Source organism: Triticum urartu, chromosome 5A, assembly GCF_056163025.1.
Source record: "Triticum urartu cultivar PI428250 chromosome 5A, HENAU_Tu73, whole genome shotgun sequence".
Classification (NCBI taxonomy): Eukaryota; Viridiplantae; Streptophyta; class Magnoliopsida; order Poales; family Poaceae; genus Triticum; species Triticum urartu.
The window spans coordinates 512,515,631-512,537,537 of record NC_141877.1 but is presented as its reverse complement, the minus strand read 5'-3'; the positions used below and the strand labels follow the sequence as shown (position 1 = coordinate 512,537,537).

Below are 21,907 nucleotides of genomic sequence, written 5' to 3'. Positions count from 1 at the left end.
GGTGAGAACATTGAATGAAAACAATGAAGAGACTTCGCATCCATAAGATGGATACTTGATTAAGACATCTAAGTCCTTGAAGAAAAAGGGTGGGAGGGCGGGAAAACAAAGACAACTTGGGACGGATGAACAAACACCATTGAGGAAAACTGAGATTGGATCTTTGCGAATGGAAAAAATGATAGGATCATCTTGAAGAGAATCACAACGATTGGAAAGAATTGACATGACAATCTTGATGGTCATGGCGGATTAGCATCCACATAGAAATATGAGAACACCGCTTAGGAAAGGTATGTAATCAACACTTGACATTGAAGCAACTCGAATACCACAACTCAAAACAAAACAAAGGATTTGGTTTGCAGGATAAGCTGGAAAGAAACATATGATAGATCCCATATCGTATCATGTGTCTATTGGAAAGATATCCTATGAGCTACTTGAATTCCCACTTATAAACTCCTGAAACTTTCTGGTTATGGAATCAGGTGTTGGGGATACAAGGAAGCATAATATCTCACCCAAACTAACAATCTCTACATCCAGCTGTATCCATCCTTCAACACATAACCAAGAAACCTTCGGAAATCGTGTACCTCAACCTTCGAAAAGCATCCGTTATACGAGTTATGGCAATACTCCCGAACTCCCACCCAATACTGGGTGGCGTCGAGGTTATCTCACCAACAACTGCATAAAAGAGATTTTCGATGTCGGCGAACTCAGGTATTCCAGAACTGCAATGATAAAATTGTGACGACAACACCTCGGAGATCAACTCCCCGGGACACTGCCACAACCCCTAAATGTCAGGAGGCACAAAGAATAATGTTCTCGTTACAAAACTGTCGGAATGATTCCAAGATACCCGCGTGATCCTAATTTTTTTTTCGTGAAATTTGAGAAGAGAAAAGTCAAAACTTCTACGTCAGGAGGCCTCACCAGAGCGACAAAGGGACTAAGGAGTAAAAAGAATCCTACTCTCCGATATATATATATATATATATACATCTGAGCTATTCTGTTACGCGTAATAGAATATTATTCTGTTACCCTTTTTGAACTGACGTGGTTCACAGTTTGGACTGGCGTGTTTTTCAACAAGAACTGATCTTCCTGCGTGCACGACGGACGGAAACAGGGGATGCAACGTGGAGCTTCCGGTCGTTCCCCGGCGCGATGCTGCGGGCCATTCGTTGCTAGAGGAGACATGTAAGGGGTTCCACACGTCCGCCCGCTCAGCTGGATGAGTTTTGCGATCTGTAGTCACCGGAGGTGACGGCATGGGCATTTTGGCGGCGGAGGTGATTTTGGGCGTCAGTGTTTACTGTGGTGTTTGTGGGCCTCAATTTACGTCGTGTTTGTCGTTTTTGATGTGAGAATTATCGGTATGTTATAGTTTTTTGAGATTTTTTTCATCTGTAATTTATGATTACAAGTTTTTGTGTTCTTGGTCGTTTTCCACGCCCGCCATGGAAATCTGTTCTTCTTTTTCTGTTGTTTTACTTTCGAATTGCTGTTGCAGGGAGAGATATAAGGACTGTATGAAAAGATTTGCGTTGTCAATTTTGCTTTTTTGAGTTGTTTCTACCCCGGATTCCCATGTTGTTTTGTCGTTGGCGGAGGTTGTGTATGGCGGCTGACTATAAGCTGCGATTTCGGGTAATCTGGTCAAACTGTATAATTAAGTTGCATGTTTTTCAGTGTTGTTTTGAATTGATGCCCGTATGTGTAGTTGGACTGCTGCCGTGTCAAAGTTTTGTTACTGTGTGTTGACATGGGAGCCGCACCGATGGCTCTGCACTTTGATTATAAAGCCCGAGCCCTCTGTCAGTTTCATTCTACGAGCTGCAACCAAAGAAAAGGGAGATGGATCCTGAGCTGGGAGAGGTTACAAAGGAGGAGGGGGACGCCATAGATGTTAGGGCTGCAGTAGCGGAGCAGAGGAGGAGGAGGCGCAGGCGCAGGCAGATGGCGCGACGTGCTGCCGAGGAGGAACTGGAGGTAGAGTTGAACAGACGACTTGCGCGTGAGGTGATGGATACTTGCAACTCCAATGAATTGGAGCTTCTTTTCCCAAAGGGCAGGGGAAGGAACCATATTTAGATTATTAGTTGGGCTAGGGCGAGAGCAGCCACGACTCCACATCCATCCACCAGGGCAAAATGGCGTCGTTTCTTTGATCGTTATGACTGAAGTAGTGAATATTATGTTTTTTAAGATTTTTGTTGTGAGGGAGCAGATGTTCGAATGACTAAATGAATTCAACTTTGTTTTTGTCTCTGAATGTGTTGTTTTGTCTGCATATGTTCGACATGTGCACCTTTGAACTGCTTGGTTTTCTGAAGTTGAACTGATTTGCGGTCAAATGTTGGATGGCTTGTGTAATAACTATTTCCTACCAGCTGGCTGCCCATCTGCCTATTTATTATTTTTATAATCTGCGAGTGTCCCTGACTATAAACGTTATCCATCTATGTGTGGTGTGTGGCCAAGTCTTCCCCCTCCCTTTTATTCATTCTTCCAGAATCAGATCTAGGTTCCTCTCTCTTCTCTTCGCTGCCTTTTTCTCTGTTCCTGTGTGTTCGATGGAGGATTGTTCATGCGGATGCTTGGTAAAGATGGCGCGCATAGCTGACGGCTGTGTGTACGAGTCTGGTTTGGAGCTCACTCAGACTCAGCGGCATGGGCAACTTTCTTGTTTGCTGTACGGCAACCATGGGTTTCGTACACCCTATGTTTGTCGCCTGACGGATGGTGACTTGAAGGAATCATGGGTATGTGTTTCTATTCGTTTTGTTTTCTACTTTCTTGTTGGTTTCTGTTCGAAACCCATGGACTGGATCTGCAGTTTTGTCTTATGAATAGCTTGTGTATAAAATAACTGTTCGAAATCTGTGTGTATTTGTTCATTACTTAACAGTATTTAAACCATTTTTGTATAATCCCTGATTTGTTTATGAATAGATGTTTTTACTGTAGGTGTATTGATATGTATATTTTTTAGTTTAGTCAGTTCACATGTCTAGTTAGTTTTGTGTTATTGTTTTGGTTCAGATTTTTTCCATTTTAGTTTGTTATGCAAATCGTTCCTATATCTGTGTAAAAATTCAGTTATGTCAGGTGTTCATTTTGTTTTGTACTCCCATGTCCATTTGCAGAAAATGTCACCCAGGATCATGATTTGTTTATTTATACCATTCTATGTGTATTTGTTCATTACTTAATAGTATTTAAACCATTTTTTGTATAATCCCTGATTTGTTTATGAATAGATGTTTTTACTGTAGGTGTATTGATATGTATATTTTTGAGTTTAGTCAGTTCACATGTCTAGTTAGTTTTGTGTTATTGTTTTGGTTCAGATTTTTTCCATTTTAGTTTGTTATGCAAATCGTTCCTATATCTGTGTAAAAATTCAGTTATGTCAGGTGTTCATTTTGTTTTGTACTCCCATGTCCATTTGCAGAAAATGTCACCCAGGATCAGGATTGTTGCTCCTAGTTCCGGTGTTCTGAAGATGGAGACTTCAGACAAGAATGAGTATCAGTTGATGGATGTTGCCTACCACATCGACCTTGATGGTTGCATCAACCTAAGTACTGGGTGGAAGGAGTTTGCGGCTGAGTCTGGATTTGAGGATGGTGATGTGGTTATGGTTATGTTCTTGAGAGAAGACGACTCTCTGACGTTCAGAATTTATGTGCTGTAGGTTTAAATGTGGCAAATGACGCCGACTTTGAGATTTGTGTATGGTTGATTATGTTGCAGTATTTTTTCTTTTAAAACATTTACATGTGAGATGGTTGAATTGTATGGTTTTATCAGAATGGTATGGAACTAGTTATGTAATGTTTTTCCTATTGTTCTGCTCAATTATAAGTGTTTTGTTTATACATTCTTTATATTAGTACTGGAACATTTTCTATAGTTGAACTGATGGGCATCCTTTGTTTTGGCTGGTATATTTATCATGTTCATAACTCGGAGACGGTTCTATACGCTGATGATTTTTTTAGAACCCTTTTTTGTTATTCAGTTTTGCTGAACTTACATTCTGTTAATGATAGTACTGCTCTATTTTAGGGTGTCAATCACCAATCAAATTTGTTTGTTGTATAATATTTTTTTCTTACTTTTTTACATGAATTTTGGAGCATGTTTTTTTCTTTTTTATAGATGAATAATGATAGTTTTGGTATTTTATAAAATAAAAAAAATTAATCTTCGCTGCACAGTACTTTCTTTTTATTTTGTACTTGAACCTTATGAATTGTAGTAGTTGAACTTTTTGTAAATTCGTTTCTGAAATTTTTATTTACAGTCTTATATATATATTTACTTCTTACCATTAAGATGTGTTTGAACTTTTTCACAATATTTTTGTTTATTAACTGATTTTTCTTGTGAGTTTTTTTAAAATTATTTTCATTTTTTATTTTTTGTCGTGCGTGATCTACTGGATTTTTGTAATGGGGCGAAGTACTTTGTTGGGCCATCGGCCTGGGTCGTTGTATTCGGCCCGGATAGCTTCTCTCGCGCGGCTATGCAGCACGGCGTGCGCGTGAGCTATGTGTTTAGTCCCACCTCGCTAGTCGAGGGGGCTCTAGACTTGTTTATAAGCGCAGCCGACGCTCACCAGTCGAACTCCTCTAAACACTTACCTGAGCGCTTATACACGGCGCTCGCTCTCTCTCTCTCTCTCTTGACCTGTGGGCCCTGGACGGCAGGCCCTGCGGGTATGCGGATTACTAGGGATTCGCCCACGGGCTCGAGTTCAAGTATCTAGCATTGTCAGGGCCTGCGCCTGTCCTTGGGCGGTCAATTTTTTTTTTGGATCTAGTACTTGACTACACCAGTAACTTGGACTGGTACTTTTTTGTCCTTGTGCTGTCAATTTTTTCTTTTTCTTTTTTTGTTTGTTTGAATATAGTACTATGGCATGACTTGCCCCCGCACCGAACCGTACCGAGGGGCATAGTTGTACTGACACATCTTCCTTGTATGGACTTTGCCCCATTATCTATCTTAGGGGTGTGGGTGCGTGGGGTGGGGTGGGGGAAACAGAATAACCGCACTGCGCCTATCAAACGAGCGCACTGCCACGTTAGCGCGAGGCCGAGCCGGGGGGGAGGGGGTCGGGACCCCCCCTCCCCCATTCCGGCGAGGCCGAGCCAGGAACGAGCCGTAGTAGGCGACGACGCGGCGTGCCGCGGCATCGCATGCGGAGGCGAGTCCGTAACATGACTTGCCCCATTATCTTATCTTAGGGGTGTGGGTGCGTGGGGAAACAGAATAACCGTGTTTTCTATCTTTAGGGGTGTGGGTGCGTGAGGGAAACATGACTTGCCCCCGCACCGAACCGTACCGAGGGGCATAGTTGTACTGACACATCTTCCTTGTATGGACTTTGCCCCATTATCTATCTTAGGGGTGTGGGTGCGTGGGGTGGGGTGGGGGGAAACAGAATAACCGCACTGCGCCTGTCAAACGAGCGCACTGCCGTGTTAGCGTGACGCCGAGCCGGGGGGGGGAGGGGGGTCGGGACCCCCCTCCCCCATCCCGGCGAGGCTGAGCCAGGAACGAGCCGTAGCAGGCGACGACGCGGCGTACCGCGGCGTCGCATGCGGAGGCGAGTCCGTAACATGACTTGCCCCATTATCTTATCTTTATTTTTTAGGGGAAAAACATCACCGTTATGAATTGTTTTTTCATTTGTACTTTTTTGATAAATTTTTTTGTACTATTATGAGTTATTATTTGTACTTTAGACGGTTGTGGGCTTTAGGCGTCCGTTTTCTCCCAGTCATCTTTTAACCCTCCCACTCACCTTTTAACCTCCTATCTTCCCCGTTCCGCTCCTCTCCCGTCCCCAAATCGATTCCGTCTTCGTTCCCCTCTTCTTCTTTTATCGGAGCGGGAGTTGTTACTCCTGTTTCGCCGCGGGAGCGTCGGCCGGAGGGCTCAACCCCAGGGGTGGAGGTCTGGGTGCTCTTTTTTGTTCTTTTTGCTCTGCCATTGACTTTGCTTGCGTCCTCTTATGTTTAGATTTTCTCTCTATTTTCTAATCTCTTGCTCTCTTTGCTGTCCCAGGCTGCACTCGCTAGGGTTCCTTTGCTGTTGAATGAGCGTTTGGCGGCAGTGATACTGGATTGCGTGGCGGATTTTGTGTTTACTGGTAAGAGTTTTGCTTTTTGTATGGCGTGCTTCGTTTCTGAAATAGTTCAAATCCCTAATTTTTGTTCATGTGTCTTGCAGATCTGGTTCGGCCGATTTTAGGACTGTAGATCTCAATGGGTACATCATCCAGTCCGGACAAATTGAATGCAGGTGATTTTCCCTGTATTTTGGATGATGTTTTAATAGATCTGGTTTTTATGTTGTACAGTTGTTGTCTTATCGACTTTATAAGTTGTATGTATTTTGATATGTGTTAATGTTGTCCTGGATTGTATGCCGTGTATGGTTTTGGTAGTTGATGCAACAGGATGTAGTACTTATCACCATGTGTATTTTGAACTGCTGTCCTGGCATTTGAATAGGTTGTAGTAGTCAATGAAGAACTAGTATGGTGTTGAAAGAGTTGTGTTTTCTGAAGTTTGTTCTGCAAGTGGTGGGTTCATATTTGTTTTATTCAGTGAACTTGTAGTGTTCACATAGTTGAACTAATTGATTGTTCTTGTACTTTTTTTGCTAATTATGATGTTGTTGCAGATGTTGGAGTGCCGGTGCCTCATGATTCTGACAAATCAGAACGCTTTCAAGATCTTGTGAATGTTATTTTTGAGACACCAAATCCTCTAGAAGAACTTGCGGATGTTGCTGGTGTTTCCCTTATATTTGTTCTATTTTTATCAGCCTTTAATACATATATATGCTTAGTTACATCAGTTGTTCTGTTTTGTTTTGTGTCTGATGCAATGCGCTTTATTTATCTTTTGTGTCTGCAATGTTAATTGTGTTTTAATTTTTTATGTGCGTGGTTATGTTATTGGTTTATGCAGTTAATGACAGCCATGGTGTTCCAGAGGACATTGTTGATGTTGTTAAAGATATTAATGATGGAATGTATTCACTTAACGTTGATGATGGTGATGGCAGCTTGCAGTTGTCTGTTACTCAGTCTCAAAGTGTTGATGGCACTGAGCCTGTTACCCAAGCTGAGGATGTTCCTATGCAGTTACAGCTCGAGGATGAAAGGATAAGAAAGAAGAAGTATGAATTCCAGAAGAGAAAGGAATTGGAACAGCGTCAAAAGGCTGCCTGTGTGCCAGAAAGTGACGTTGATGTTGCTCAAGCTCCTAAATGTGTAGGCGACGAAGGTGGTGACGCGGGTTTTTCAACTGTTCATGTCAGATCTAATGGAAGTGACATGCCTGTGAAGACAAACTTGATGCAAACTCGTTTGACACAAGTGTTTGATCGTGATGGAGTTAAGGAGAAGAAAGCTGTTTTGAAGAGGAAGATGTCAGATCGAAATCCTGATGGCACACAGAGGCGTAGTCCATGTGTGAAAGCTGTTTCCCAACCTGGTAATAGCATAGCTGATGCGGATAGTTTTGCTATGAAAATTGGTCCAAGCAAACTTGGTGGCTCCTCTGTTCGTCGGAGTCCACGAGGTTTGACAAATAAGAAGCCTTCTTCGTCTCCTCTTCAAGAGCGGTCTTTGTTGAAAGAAAATAAGAAGCATAAAGTTCATCCTGCAAAAGTGAACAAAGGTGTGAAGAAGCATGCTCGTGTTGAAGCTGAAGATTCTGCATCTGAAGAAGATGATATTGAAGTTGATTCAGAAGATGAATTTGTAGTGGTATGTTTTTTGTACTGCATGTGTCTTGCTAGTTGTACTTGCAATGATTTAATTGTGTTTGGGCTGGTATGCTGGCCAGGTGAGGCTGGTCATTGTTTTGCATCTATTTTGATTGTGGTACTTATGTTGTTTTAATAGTTGAACTTGTGCAAACTTTTCTTTGTTTTACTTGCCTTCATATGCTTGTTTTGTTTCCTATATTCATTGTTTGCAGTGGTATGTGTTTTGTTGTGCATGTGACTTACTAATTGTAATTGTAATGATTTAATTTGTGTTTGGGGTGGTATGCTGGCCAGGTGAGGCTTGTCATTGTATTGATTAATTGAGGGTGGTACTGATGTTGTTTTAATAGTTGAACTTGTGCAATCTTTTTTTACTTACATTCGTATGCTTGTTTTGTTTTCTATATTCATTGTTTGCAGTGATTTGTGTTTTGTACTGCATGTGACTTACTAGTTGTACTTGCAATGATTTAATTGTGTTTCGGCTGGTATTGCGGCCAGGTTAGGCTGATCATTGTTTGCATCAATTGAGGGGTGGTACTGATGTTGTTTTAATAGTTGAACTTGTGCAATCTTTTCTTTTTCTTTTTACTTGCATTCATATGCTTTTGTTGTTTTCTATATTCATTTTTTTAAGGTGTGGCTTTTTTGTTTTCATTTACAGCCTGTTAGCGTCATGAGTCCGGTCAAGCCGGTGGGAGGCAATGCCGGAAAAGTTGCCTTGGATGAAGGTGACCAACGGAAATTGAACTTAACTGTGTGATGTTCGTTGAGAGAGGTTGAAGATTGTGCCAAATTGCTCGAGAGTCGGCATGTGGCTAGGGTTCATGCATCTGGTTTTGGTTCTATCTTCAGGTGGAGGGTGAAGTCTAACATTTCCCGCCCTCTGATGGGAGTTTTGTACCTGAGGATAGATTGTGATACAATGACTCTTGACATGGGTGAGGCTAATAAGAAGCTTCGCATCACTAGCGATGGTATACATCAATTATTTGGTTTCCCTCGTGGTGGTCGTTTTGCGCCAAGGCCGGCAGAGGACGGATATGATGACGCTCTGATGAAGTTAAGATCGGAGCTTGACATTAGCAGGGACAAAGATATCAAGACAAAGGATTTGAGGAATAAGCTGAAGGTGCTCGTCAAGGATCCTAGCAAAGATGACCTTGCTCTGAAAGTGTTCTTCATTATTGTGTTTATGAAGGTTGTGTTGCCTGGATCTGCCCCGCGTGTTTCCAGAGAGGCAGCAATGTTTGAGGGTCTCATCTTTGAGGACATGGCTAATATGGATTATTGCCAGCTGATGGTTGATGAGCTTAGAAGGGCTGTTGCCAAGTACCAAAGTGGTCATACCATGGGGAAGGCAATCACAGGCTGTGCCATAGGGCCTGTACTAATGTACCTTGACTGCCTTATCCGTGGCAAAACTGCAGAGCCTGACATGCGAGTCCCCCGCATATGTTACATGGATCCTGCCAAGCTTTCTGATCTGGTTGATGCAGATTTGATAAAAAAAGGCAATGCAGATCCAAAGACTTGGGTGTTTGGGAAGCTTCCAGTGAGTTTTGTTTGTTTTGTCTCTTGCAGACCTTTTTTTATTTTTAGGTATAGCTATTTTTTGCTGTAGTGGACATGTGTACTGTAGAGTTGTCTGTTTATATTTTGTATGGTTTAGGTATGGATTTTTAGTACTGTTGTTTTGTGTTTGGTTGAACTGATTAACTTTGTTCAACTGGCCTGTTGGTAAATACTAACAAATTGGCAATGACAGTTAAAGTTTTATTAGTGGTGTTGATTTTAAATCTGTTAATATCATGATTTATTTTTCCCTATGTGTTGCGTTGATTGATTAACTATTTTTCCCTTTTGTTTGTAGTGGAAAACTCAAGAGGAGGTTGTTTTTTTCCGAGTGTATAAACGGCCAGTCCTGGAGATGCCGTCATCTCAGGTTCCGAAGTTTTCATCTCTGCCCGATGAGTTGAGGGATGGCCGTGGTGTTGAGGGTGCTGGTTATGCCCCCTGGCCCTAGTAATGCTAGTGCTTCACAGAGGCAGGGTTTTGGTATTGATGTTGCTGTTTCAGCATTGGAGCGCGCTGAGCATATCTTAAGTAATGTGTGTTCTGAGCTGCAAAAGGTCCCAACGACAGTTGAGCGTTTGAGCTGTATCAATGGTATCCTTCCTGAAGGTCATCAATTTAACGCTGAGGAATCTGTTGACTACATTGAGATGGAGAGAATTTTAATCGGTGATATGCGCGACGGTGCCGCTAATCTAGTTCAGAGCTCGGTTCGCCTGTTGAACAACATGATGCGTTTCAGAACTATGCAAAACTCTCGCTGCAAGCCATATGAAGAAAGTGCAAATGATGTTATGAAGCAGTTTGAGCAGGATGAGGCTGCTGCCACCGACAGCAGGGCTGGTGATGGTACTGAGACTAATGTTTTTGACCACGAAACGAATGATGTTGGCTTTGAGCGTCCTGATGTTGATGTGAGTCAGTCCTTGGTGTTTTGCAATTTTTATGTTGTTGTCCTGATGTCAGTGTTGTAGTTGAACTTCCTCATGTTCTTCTATTTATTAATAATTTTCTTTCATGTAGATTGATCACGATGAGGCTGCTGGCACCGACAGCAGGGCTGATGATGGTACTGAGGCTAATGTTTCTGATCAGCGTACGAACGATGTTGGCTCGCAGCACCCTATTGTTGATGTGAGTCAGTCCTCATTGTTTGTATGTTTTTACTATGTTGTTCTGCTGTCAGTATTGTAGTTGAACTTCCTGATCTACATATGTTTATTAATTTTTCTTTTCATGCAGGAGACCAGTCATAATGTTGAGGCTGCTGTTGACGGCGGAGTTAATGATCTATCCACTGATAAGTGCAAGGTTATTTTTATTTTCATTGTGTTTATTAATATTTTCTTAAAATTTCATGCGCACCGATGTGTCTTGCTTGTTCATTTTTCTATCCCACACCGTTTATTGTTGCTCATAATAGCATTGTTTTTTTGTCTCATTACATTTGAATCAGGGTCCTATTGTTGGCGATGAGCCTTGTTTGCCTGTTGGTGATGTCGCTTTGAATGTTAGCAGCAGCAAGTTCGATGATGTTGCTGTGAATGCTTCCAAGGTTTATTTTTCTGTGCACCTATTGGTAGCTTATTTTTTATTGTTAGTTTTGTTCATATTATTTACTTTTTTCTGAATTTTTATTTTCATCAGATTACTATTGTTGAGCGTGAGGTTGTCCTTAGTGGTGGAGATGATGCTCATGATGTTCCATTGAGTAGTGGGTGCAATGTTGGTACCAAAGTTGCTGATGAGGATGCTGGTGCTGCCAGCATACTTGATGCCAAATCGCCTGGTGTTGGTATTGCTGGGAATGAAAATGTTTCTGGTTGTGAAGATTTGCCGCCGGAGAATTTCCCGCCTGGAGGTCTTGATTACGGTGATGCATTGCAATATGCTTCTAGCATGGAGGAGGTGCCATCCGAGGATGATGATTTACTTCTGTCAATTTCTTCTGACCCCTTGACGCAGGAGGCGCTCTTGTCGTCCCAGGATTTTCTTTCTACAGACCCTGAAAGCGCATCAATATTGGTGTCCTCTCAAGATGTCCCATCGTCAAACCCTGAAGCTGGAGGCATAATGGTCTCATCACAGGAACTACCGTTGTTGTCAAACCTTGATAGTCCAGGTAAGGACTTGTAAATGGGGTGTACTTCTCAATTTTGGCATTTTGGACATGTTCTCTTGTAGTTGTTGAACTTATTATTTTTCATCATTTTCTGCAAGCAGAAAGTGGTAATGTTGTTAAGGTTGATACGTTTTTCTTCGCTGTTACGAGGTTGTGCACGAACCGTACAAAATGGTTAGTTTGGGATTTTGCCCGTACCATTTTTTGTCTCTTTTTCTTTCTCTAGTTTGATTATTGTTGTTGTTGCAGTAGTTTTAATTCATGTAATCTTTTGTGTTTTTCTAGTCACAAGCCGATGTTTCAAAATAAAGAATGTGATGCCAGTGTTGGTTCTATTGCTAAAGCGTTTGTCCCCACTGGCATGCTCAACTCAGACAGTGCTGATGTTGTTTTATATTCTCTACGTCAGAAGTACCGAGACACTGACAAGTTGATAGTTCCCAGATGGTTGATGGTCAGTATTTTGCTTTTTTTGTAAATAGGATGATAACTTGTTTTGCCAATTTTCTAACTATTGTTGTTCTTTTTGTACAACAGACCAAGATCCGTGATGGAAATATTGATCCCAATGTGCTAAATTGGTTCACAAGATCAGGTGCTGATGGTTTTGACCAAGTAGGTGAACTTGGACTTTTTGTACTCATCAACTAGAACTGTCATGTTTTCTTTGCAGTTTTGGGAGGTGTGGGGAATGAACTTGATCTGTGCTTCTTTTATTAAAGTTGTACTTATTGTTGCAAGGGAATTGAACTGATATGATTGTTCATCAATCTTGGGCGGTGGATATAATTTCTTTATGATTATTTGATTTTTTGTTTGTACTTATGAATTTCAATTTCCCTCTTTTATTTTATTGTTTGGTAAATTCATTTTTCCTCTGCGATTTTTTTTCAGCTTCTTTTCCCTACATTTGATCCGCCGTCATTTGTGGCTACCATGAAGCCTAGTGAAGTATCTGGGCATTGGTGCTTGGTTGTTCTGAATTTGAAGTTCCGTCGTTTCGAGTGTCTTGATTCACTCCGTGATGAAACCTGGGGTGATGCAGTTAGATTCTTAATGAATATGACAGATAATATAAAGAAGCTTTGGAGGGAGTCCAGTGTAGACAGGGCCAAACCGTTCTCACCGGCGCATATTGATGGTTTCTCTTGCGAGTTTGTGCGGGTGCCTCAGCAGGAAAACACGTGAGTATCCGTTTTTAATGATTTTTGCTGGTTGTTTTTGTTGCTGGAGGATGTTGTTCCTGTATTTTTTGGATTTTGTGTTGTACTATTTTTTTGATTTTTCCTTTGTTTACATGCATGATTGTGGATTCTTTATGCTACAAAACTGCAAGACCTATTATTGCCGGGAGGATGGTGTAATTGAAATGGCCAATTACAGCCATGAAGACATTTTGGACATTACGAAGACTTTGCTGTATACCTGCGCAACTAGCGATGTGTTTGATGTTGACTTCCGGGGTTTGTTTGGCATTGAACCCTGTACGTGTGCATGGACTTTTGTAATTTTTTTGCAGCTTGTACTTCTCTATTAGTACTTTCATGAAATATGTATTTGAACTTACGCTTTGTGCGGTCTTTTTTTTCCAGGTGAGTGGCTGGATCTTGGTGAGCCTGACTACAGGTTCTTTGGTAGCCAGTTGTTGGAGCTCGAGCGCGTAGTTATTGATCTTAGCCAGGGGCGTTCTCTCGAAAAGACAAGATCTGGTGTTATGAAGGGGCGGTTGGGAGCTCTGAGAGGTTTTACGGCTGCTTGTGCAGATAGCCCTACTACACCCAAGAATCTCATTGTGGAATTGATAGACAGTGATGATGATGTGTTTGAGAAGATTGCTGGCGTTGGAAGAGTCACGAGGAGCGCTGCTGCCAAAGGTTTATCTCCCCTTGCTGGAATAGTGGCTCGTAGAGCTGGTGGTGCTAGGAAAGATCCCGCTTTGGATTCTGGCAATGTTGTAAGCATGAAGCGTGCGCCCAGAGCTCCTATAAAGTTTTGCTCCCCTGTGCAGCAGCTTCACCCTTATAAATTCCCTCACCTGGACAAGGCTCGCAGGTTGTATAATCTGTTGCTTAGTAATGAATGGCGTGAGAAGTATGGCGAGTGAGTATCTCTCATTATTTTTTCCTCTTCCTTTTCTTCTGTTGTTTGTAACTACTAGATAAATATGGCCTGAACTGTTCCTTTTTATACAACTCGAACTGCTATGAATGCCTTATCTTGCTTCTCCTTCTTTTTGTTCTTGTGTGTGCTGCAGGAATACATTCTCAATGATACCTCAGCCTGATGGAAACGTAACTAACTTCACTGGGAATCACATATGGGAAGTTTTTTCACCTGGGCAAATGATGGAGGGTGATGTAATTGACTTCCTCATTGATGATTGGAAGCAAGATCCCGATAGAAATGCTGATTTCGCATCTGGGAAAAGGATATTGCTGAGTCCATATTTCATCACGGTAATCAATCAGATCGGTTTCTTTATGTTGAACAAGACTGTCTATTGTTTTTATGATTTTTAATAATACTTTGCTTGTTGATTCTTTTTCCGCTGTCTATTTTCTATTTTGGCTTTTTTGCAGGTTGTGCTTGACTGTTCGTTTTACGAGGATGAAAATAAAGTGTTTAATGTGGAGAGTGCAGCGAGAGATTTCAAGAGCTATGTTAAAGCTAATGAAGACTTGCTCAGTGCCGACCTTGTGAGATCTACTAGCTGATTTTTGGTTTTTATTTGTTTGTTGTGATGCTGGTTTTTACTTTGAATATTTAACATCTCTTTTTTGGTCATTTGTTTTTAAACCATGATGCCTCTATTCAAGCCTATGGTTTTATCAAAGGATAGGAAAGTGAGCCACTATTCCTTATATGTCATGAATCGGTGCCGAAGTAGCGTTGACATCCTTGACTCTTTACCTTATCCGAAGAACCACCGTCCTTCGAAGAACACCTATCACAAAGACTGCGAGAAGATTGTGAGTGACATTTATTATCTGTACTGGATTAATATTTCTGCATCTTTGTTTTTGCTGTTTCTGAGACCTAAAACTGTGTGGGTTGTTTTGTTTTTTACAGATTTCTAGATTGGTCAAAGTAATGAAGGCTGTGTATGGTGATGCTTAGTACAATGCGAGCAAGCAGCCCAATTGGGAGCTGTTTGCAAAGAAACCAACGTTTGTCAAGGTTCCACTTCAAGGGCCGAATGAATGTGGCCATTATACTCTGAAGTATGCGGGATGCTATGATGGTGAAAAGATCGTTGAGAACATTCGAGATGATGACGTGGGTTTCTTATTGAGCTTTTCACTTTCTGTTTTTGGCTTATTGTGCATCCTTTTTTTATGTGTCATGATTTTTGATAATTTGTTTATTGTTTTGCAGCCACGCATTGTTGATTGGAACACTGAGGATCTGTATAGAGTTGTGTTCAACCGTAATAACCATCTTATGGTGACGGAGCTTCCCAAGGAGGTTCAGGCTTTGGCTCCTGATGCATAGGATAAATGGTCATCATTTGCATAGTGAATTGGATAGTTGTGTGATATATCTCTTGAAAACATTGTAGGCTCTATTTTGTAGTGTTTGATGTCTTGTCGAGTACTATGTAATAATTAGTATATTTTGTGTTGTGTTTTAAGTGTGGCACAATGTTTCATCGGGAATTCGTTTTGGTTAAGTTTTTTTTGTACTGAAGACTTATATAGTAGTTGAACTGAAAACAATTTTTTTCCAAGTGTATTTTCGAGTTGTTGCTCAGAAAGTGAGATTTATTTTATTTTTATGTGATTCCATCCTAACTTGGACCTTTATAGTTTCTGTACTATCTTGTACTTATGATATAGTTCTGTTAGTACTGATTTGAAGTCTCATTCAGCGTAAGGCTTTCAAAATTTTAGTGCCAAATTTCTTTTTGAACTTCTTGAACTTTAGTAGTTGAACTTCATAGTAAGAGTTAAAGTACTGGTTTAAATTAGCTACGTTTAAGAGATATTCCTATTAAGTTCAAAACTATTTCTTTCTCAATGCATTAATTGGTATCATCATAGCACTTACCGAATAAACTTAGTTGTACTGTGATTCCAATTGTGCTAGTACTTTTGATTAATTATTTATTGTTTGTGTTGTTTGATGCTAGTATGTCTTCTTGTTGTGTTTCTTGTGATTTTTCTCTTTTGTCGAACTTATATTTTTTTGATTTAGTTTTTGGCCTTCTTTTTTTCTAGGCTGTGGTTCTTCTCCAGGCAATGTTTGGTATAATCCTAGCACTTGCTGTATAGACTAAGTTGTACTGAGATTTCAGTTGTATTGCCACTGTTAATTCTTAGTATGTCACTGTTTTAAGAAATGCGAACTGAAGCTTCCCGTTCCTTTTTATATATTTGTACAATGAACGTACCGTGTGTTCAACTGTACCAGAACTCTTCAGTCCTAGGATGCTAGTGACTAGGAAATACGTACTGGTGTTTCTTTGCTTTTCCTGATGCAGTACTTAGTGAATTTCTAACTACTTTTTACCATGATGCTTTTTAGTACTGAATGTTGTCCTCGGCTGAAACTTAGTCTTTTTAGTGTTCGTCTGAAACTAAAAACTGATTTTTTTAGCGTGATAGTACTACCGTTCATGTCTAAGCTGTACTGAGCGTCGAAGGCTACTATTTGCTTTTGTCCTTAGTTAGTCTGCCACTTTTTTTTGTTTTTGCAAAAATATTCATGTGTTATTTTTTTCTCCATGACTAGTGCTGCGTGGCAGCCATCAAGTTTCAACTTCAACCTACGTCAACTTCAAATGATGGATGAACAAAATAGGAAGCTAGCAAACTTGTTGGACGACATAAGCAAACGATGTACTTGATAGACATAGGCGAACTTGTTCAAACCCTGACACACATAGCATAAGGTAGCTGGTTCAACATAACGAAAGCAAACTACAAATCTGAAACAACAATACTAAGGACACACACAGCATAAGGTAGCTGGTGCAACATAACAAATGCAGACTTTCATGCATCTTCATCCGCGAAGTTGCAGTGGTAGTAGGGGTCAGCCTCCTGCTCTTTTGAAATATCCCAACCTGTCACGATGTTGTCGATTGTCTTCCATAACTTGTACGTTGCGTACGCATCTATTCCTGTGTACGTGATGAGGTTGTCTGGCAGCGGGCTGTTCCCCCACAGTTTGTGGTCTGCCCTATTCATCTTCTTCTTCATGCCTTCGTAGAATGGGTGGATGACGCCGCCTGCAACATCGGCCAAGGAGTCGTAGTATTTTCTGGTCTTTGGATCTTTCCACTTGCGCTGCATGTCGATGAAGTTGTTGGGGTTGATTTCCAAACCAGACTCCTGCAGCATCCGCTTGTCACCTCCAATGCTGAAACCAACAAATGTGTACAATTTCTCCTCCCACAGGAAGTCTTTGAGGCGCTTGGGCCTGCAAGGGGGGATACACACATTTATAGATTAGTCTTCTTTTTTGAGGATTTAATTCTTCTGCTTTTTTCACCAAATTAGAGAATCATTTTACCAGAGTCAATGATAGATGCGCTGCTTGATTCAAGTTTAGTTTTCTTTTTTGTTGAATAAAAGACCTATACCAGTGCTTGATACATCTTTGTGCATTAATTCTATATCAAGTTCAAAAATTAGTTTGAGAAACATGTGCATCAAGATATGGACCTATACCACTTCACCAAAGATCTTTTAATACATCAATTATATAAACTATACTAGTGCATCAAGATCAGAATCTATGCTAGTTCATCAAGTTCAGAAATTAATTTGGTGCATAAAGTTCAGAATGCTATACACTTTTTTTCAGATGCTAATCTGGTGAAACAATCCACTTCACAGTTTCAGAAATGCATTTAACTTGATAAACATGTAATCGTGTATCCACTTCATAGACTATAGTAGTTCATCTAGTTGGGAAACAATTTTTAATTAAGTTTTTAGTGATTAGTACTGGTACAACAGATGAATGAATAGTAGTATGGGTTACCATTTTGTGGCTGCTGCGATGTGGTACACCAAGCAGAGTTCCTCGACGCACAACTGCAGGACTGCCGCCATCTGTGGAGGTTTTTCCTCGTCGGTGTACTCCACATCAACTTCGATGAAGCTCGGATACAAGCCACCGCCCTTCATCCTGAGCCTGCTCATCATCTCGTCGGCCTTGTCTGGTTCGCTGGTGCAGACTATCTCCAGCGTCTCCTTGCCGTGGAGCTCAACCCCTTTGAGCGTTCTGGTGTACTCGCGCTTCTCCCCGGGGACGTTAATGTCGACGAGGTTGCTCCTCTTGTCCAACGTCTTGGCATGATGACACTTGGCGGACGGTTCCTCCGCCATGGCCTTCCTCCGGCGACTGTGGGCTTTGAAGAGAGCCGCTGGAGGTTTGTGTGCAGTGGAAATGGAAGCGGCAATGGTGCTATGTGGGAACGAGGGAGAGATGGAAGACAATGGGGTTTTTTTGCAGTGCGCCGACGGTGGTGTGTGGGAGGCGGTTCATCGGGGGCGTGTGTGTAGTGGTCGTGGGGGTCGCCGTTTGCACTTCGTCGTGGCAACCGCCCAGTGGGTGGCGCGAGTGGTGGCCTGGAAGAACTAACCGTCCAAGACAAATGTTTTTTACTGGTGCACTGATTAGTCTTGTCAAGCTGTACTTACGATCTGCTAAATCCCACTTGCACGTATCTGTGGTTGTGATGATGGCATTTTGCACTGTTTAGGTGACGTATGGATCTGTGATGTTTTTTCGTGTGGATATTTAAGTATTGTTTTTCTATTGAAGCCTTTATACACTAGTGTATGTCAAAACATTTTTTTCAATGCCCTGAGAGTTGTTGCTCAAAACTTGTACTTATTTTATTTTCATCTGTACAAACCTAAGTTAGGCCTTTATAGTTTTTGTATTCTCATTTTTACTGCACTTATGTTTTAGTACTGTGTGAACTGAACTGTAATTTCAAACAGCGCATGGGTTTGAAATTTGATGTCACAGTGGTGCGAGTGGCCTGACTGATCCTGCTGTTTTAGTACTGATGTTGTATGTATGTTTGAACTGATTTTTTTATAACTTAGGTTGGGGGTGGGGGTTTGAGATTATTTTACGAGCAGATCGTTCGTTGTGGTGTGGACAGATTATATATAAATAATAAATTTAGCAGAATTGACAAATAAATTCTATTTGAACTTTTTGAATTTTAGTAGTTGAACTTGTCAGTTTTTATATAAATAAGAAATTTAGCATAATTGACAAACATTATATGTTTGAACTTTTAGATTTTTAGTAGTTGAACTTGTCAGTTTTTATATAAATAAGATTTTAGCATAATTGACAAACATTATATGTTTTGAACTTTTTTAGTTTTAGTAGTTGAACTTGTCAGTTTTTATATAAATAAGAATTTTAGCATAATTGACAAACATTATATGTTTTGAACTTTTTTAGTTTTAGTAGTTGAACTTAAAAGTAATATTTAATTCTATTTTTTAAATTATGTACATTTAACAGAAAGGCTATTAAGTTTTGTTCTTTTTAGAGGTTCATTGTTTTTGTATCATATTTTTTCCTTTTTTCTTGTAGAGGTTAATTGACAAACATTTTTCTTGTGGTTTATATTTCTTTGTCCCGCCCTCTAGTTTGTATAGCTGGGCTTATTTGGTGGGGTGTTTTGTTGACGATGTAGAGGCTATTGGGCCGTTTTCCGGCCTAGATAGCTCGTCCGCGCGCCTGTGCAGTGCGTCGTGCGCGTGCGCTCTGGGTTTAGTCCCACCTTGCTAGTCGAGGGGGCTCCGAACCTGTTTATTAGCGCAGCCGATGCTCACCAGTCGAACTCCTCTGAACACTTACCTGAGTGCTTATACACGGCGCTCGCTCTCTCTCTTGACCCGTGGGCCCTGGTCGACGGGTCCTACGTTGTGCGGATTACTAGGGATTCGCCCACGGGCTCGAGTTCAAGTATCTAGCACTGTCAGGGCCTGCTCCTGACCTTGGCGGTCAATTTTTTTGTTTTGTTTGAATCTAGTACTTGATTCCTCCAGTAACTTGGACTCATACTTTTTGTTCTAGTTCTTGTCAGTTTTGTGTGAGTGTAATCTTTTTCATTTGAGTTTTTTGCCTTCTTTTTTGTGTTTGTTTTTGTGATTATTCTCAAGTGTCTTCTGGTGTCATTTTCAGAACTATGGTACTTGCGTGTAGACTGAGTTGTACTGATAGTGCATTCATAGTAGCACTTACGGACTGATGCTTCTTTGTACTTTTTATTGTAGTAAGTATGTAATGCCCGATCAAGTGATTAGTTGCATCGTAACTAGTACTTTAGAGCAACGACAACGTTCCATTCAGAAGCTACTTTTTCAATTTTGAAATGATGGATTAACAACATACGAAGCTACCAAACCAAACTTATATAATGAGATAAGCAAAACATTGTACTTGATGACATAACTAAACTTGTTCAAACATGACAAGCACGACATAATCATACTGGTTCAACCCAACAAGAGCAAACTACTAATTTGAAACAACAAGATAAAAGGCAAGCACAAGCGGAAGTAAAACGAAGGCAGGCTCTGATGTATCTTCATCCCGTAAAGGGGCAATAGGGGTGGTCGTAGAAGTTGTTAGCCTCCCGCTCTTTCGCAAATTCCGAACCGTCTGTGATGTAGTCGATCATGAACCATGACTTTTACGCGGCGTACGCATCTACTCCTGCGTACTCGATGAGGTTGTCTGGCAGCTCGCTTGTCCCCCACAGTTTGTAGTCTTCCTGCGTGTTGATCTTGTTTTTCATGCCTTTGTAGAATGGGTGGATGACGCTGGCTGCAACATCAGTCAAGGAGTCGTACTCTTTTCCGGTGTATGGAACTCTCCACTTGCGCTGAATGTCGATGAACTTGTTGGGGTTGATCTCCATACCGGACAACTTCAGCTTCTCTTTGTCGCTTTCAATGCTGAAACCGGCAAATGTGAACAACTTGTCATGCTGCAGCATGTCGGTCAGGCGCTTGGGCCTGCAAGGGCAGAGACATTTTGAATATTAGCATTACTTTGATGTTTGAATTATCCATTTTTGTTTTGTTTTACAAGTGATGAATCCATGAAGTAGTTGTTTATGTAGGATAAACAATGGATGAATGTACTTCAAAAACTAGTAAAGAAAGTTCCGAAATTAAATTAAGTACATCATGTTATTCTTCTTCTTGGATTATACATAGTTTCAGTCAATGTTGTATGTTCCACATTGGTACTAGTTTAGTCTACTTTTGTTGAAATAGGATAACACAGAACCAGTGCTTCACCAAGTCCTTAGTTTATTTTCTTACGAAAATAACATTACATCAAATTCAGAAAATACTTCACTACATCAAGTTCAGAAATATCTTTTTTAATACATCGAGTACATAGACTACTCTATTGTATCAACTCCAGAAACTACACTAGTCGATCAACTTCAGAATTTAATCTTCCGCAAGATTTTCCAAATAGTAATCCAGTGTATCAGCTTCAAAAATACATTTGTAGTATATCTACTTGAGAAAATGCAGTAGTGCATCCACTTTTCACAAACCACACTAGTACATCTAGTTGGGAAACAAGTGCGATTAAATTTTCAGGATACAGTACTAATAAAATAGATAAACCATATGCAGGGCAAATGAGTAGGATTGCTCACCATTTTGTGGCCGCTGCGATGTGGTACACCAAGCAGAGTTCGTCGACGCACAACTGCAGGACTGCCACCATCTGGGGAGGTTCATCTTCGTTGGTGTAGTGCACACCAACGCCGATGATCCTACGAATCCTGCCGCCAAGCTTCCTCCAGAGCCTGGAGATCACCTCGTCGGCCTTGTATGGTTCGCTGGTGCAGACGATCTCCAGCGTCTCCTTGCCGTGGAGCTCAACCCCTTTGAGCGTTCTGGTGTAGTCGCGCTTCTCGCCGGGGACGTTAATGTCGATGAGGTTGCTCCTCTTGTCCGACGTCTCGGCATGATGACGCTTGGTGGACGGTTCCTCCGCCATGGCCTTCCTCCGGCGACTGTGGGCTTTGGAGAGAGACGCTGGAGGTTTGTGTGCAGTGGAAATGGAAGCGGCAATGGTGGTTTGTGGGAACGAGGGAGAGATGGAAGACAATGGGGTATTTTTTTAGTGCACCGACGGTGGTGTGTGGGAGGCGGTTCGTCGGGGGCGTGTGTGTAGTGGTCACGGGGGTCGCCGTTTGCACTTCGTCGTGGCAACCGCCCAGTGGGTGGCGTGGGTGGTGGCGTGGAAGAACTAACCGTCCAAGTTAAATGGTTTTTACTGTTGAACTGACTAGTCTTGTCAAGCTGTACTTATGACCTGCAAAACCCAACTTGCACGTCTCTGCGGTTGTGATGATGGCATTTTACTATGGCACCGATTCGTATAGTC

General features: G+C 41.3%; 3 protein-coding genes across 3 annotated transcripts; 1 reads left to right on the top strand and 2 right to left on the bottom strand.

The window, feature by feature from the left end:
• Positions 1-11,804: 11,804 nt before the first annotated feature.
• Positions 11,805-12,697, top strand: LOC147972360 (uncharacterized). The gene is made up of 3 exons (XM_087523042.1): positions 11,805-11,963; positions 12,047-12,124; positions 12,404-12,697. The coding sequence occupies exons 1-3, from the start codon at positions 11,805-11,807 to the stop codon at positions 12,695-12,697; spliced, it is 531 nt and encodes a 176-aa protein (XP_087379168.1).
• A 3,806-nt stretch (positions 12,698-16,503) lies between these two features.
• LOC147972359 (uncharacterized) lies at positions 16,504-17,844 on the bottom strand. Its single transcript, XM_087524306.1, has 2 exons — positions 17,498-17,844; positions 16,504-16,930 (listed from the first exon to the last, which is right to left on the bottom strand). The coding sequence occupies exons 1-2, from the start codon at positions 17,842-17,844 to the stop codon at positions 16,504-16,506; spliced, it is 774 nt and encodes a 257-aa protein (XP_087380432.1).
• A 2,339-nt stretch (positions 17,845-20,183) lies between these two features.
• On the bottom strand, positions 20,184-21,517 carry LOC147972358 (uncharacterized). Its single transcript, XM_087524305.1, has 2 exons — positions 21,171-21,517; positions 20,184-20,508 (listed from the first exon to the last, which is right to left on the bottom strand). Exons 1-2 carry the CDS (start codon positions 21,515-21,517, stop codon positions 20,184-20,186), a joined length of 672 nt encoding a protein of 223 aa, XP_087380431.1.
• Between the last annotated feature and the right edge of the window lie 390 nt (positions 21,518-21,907).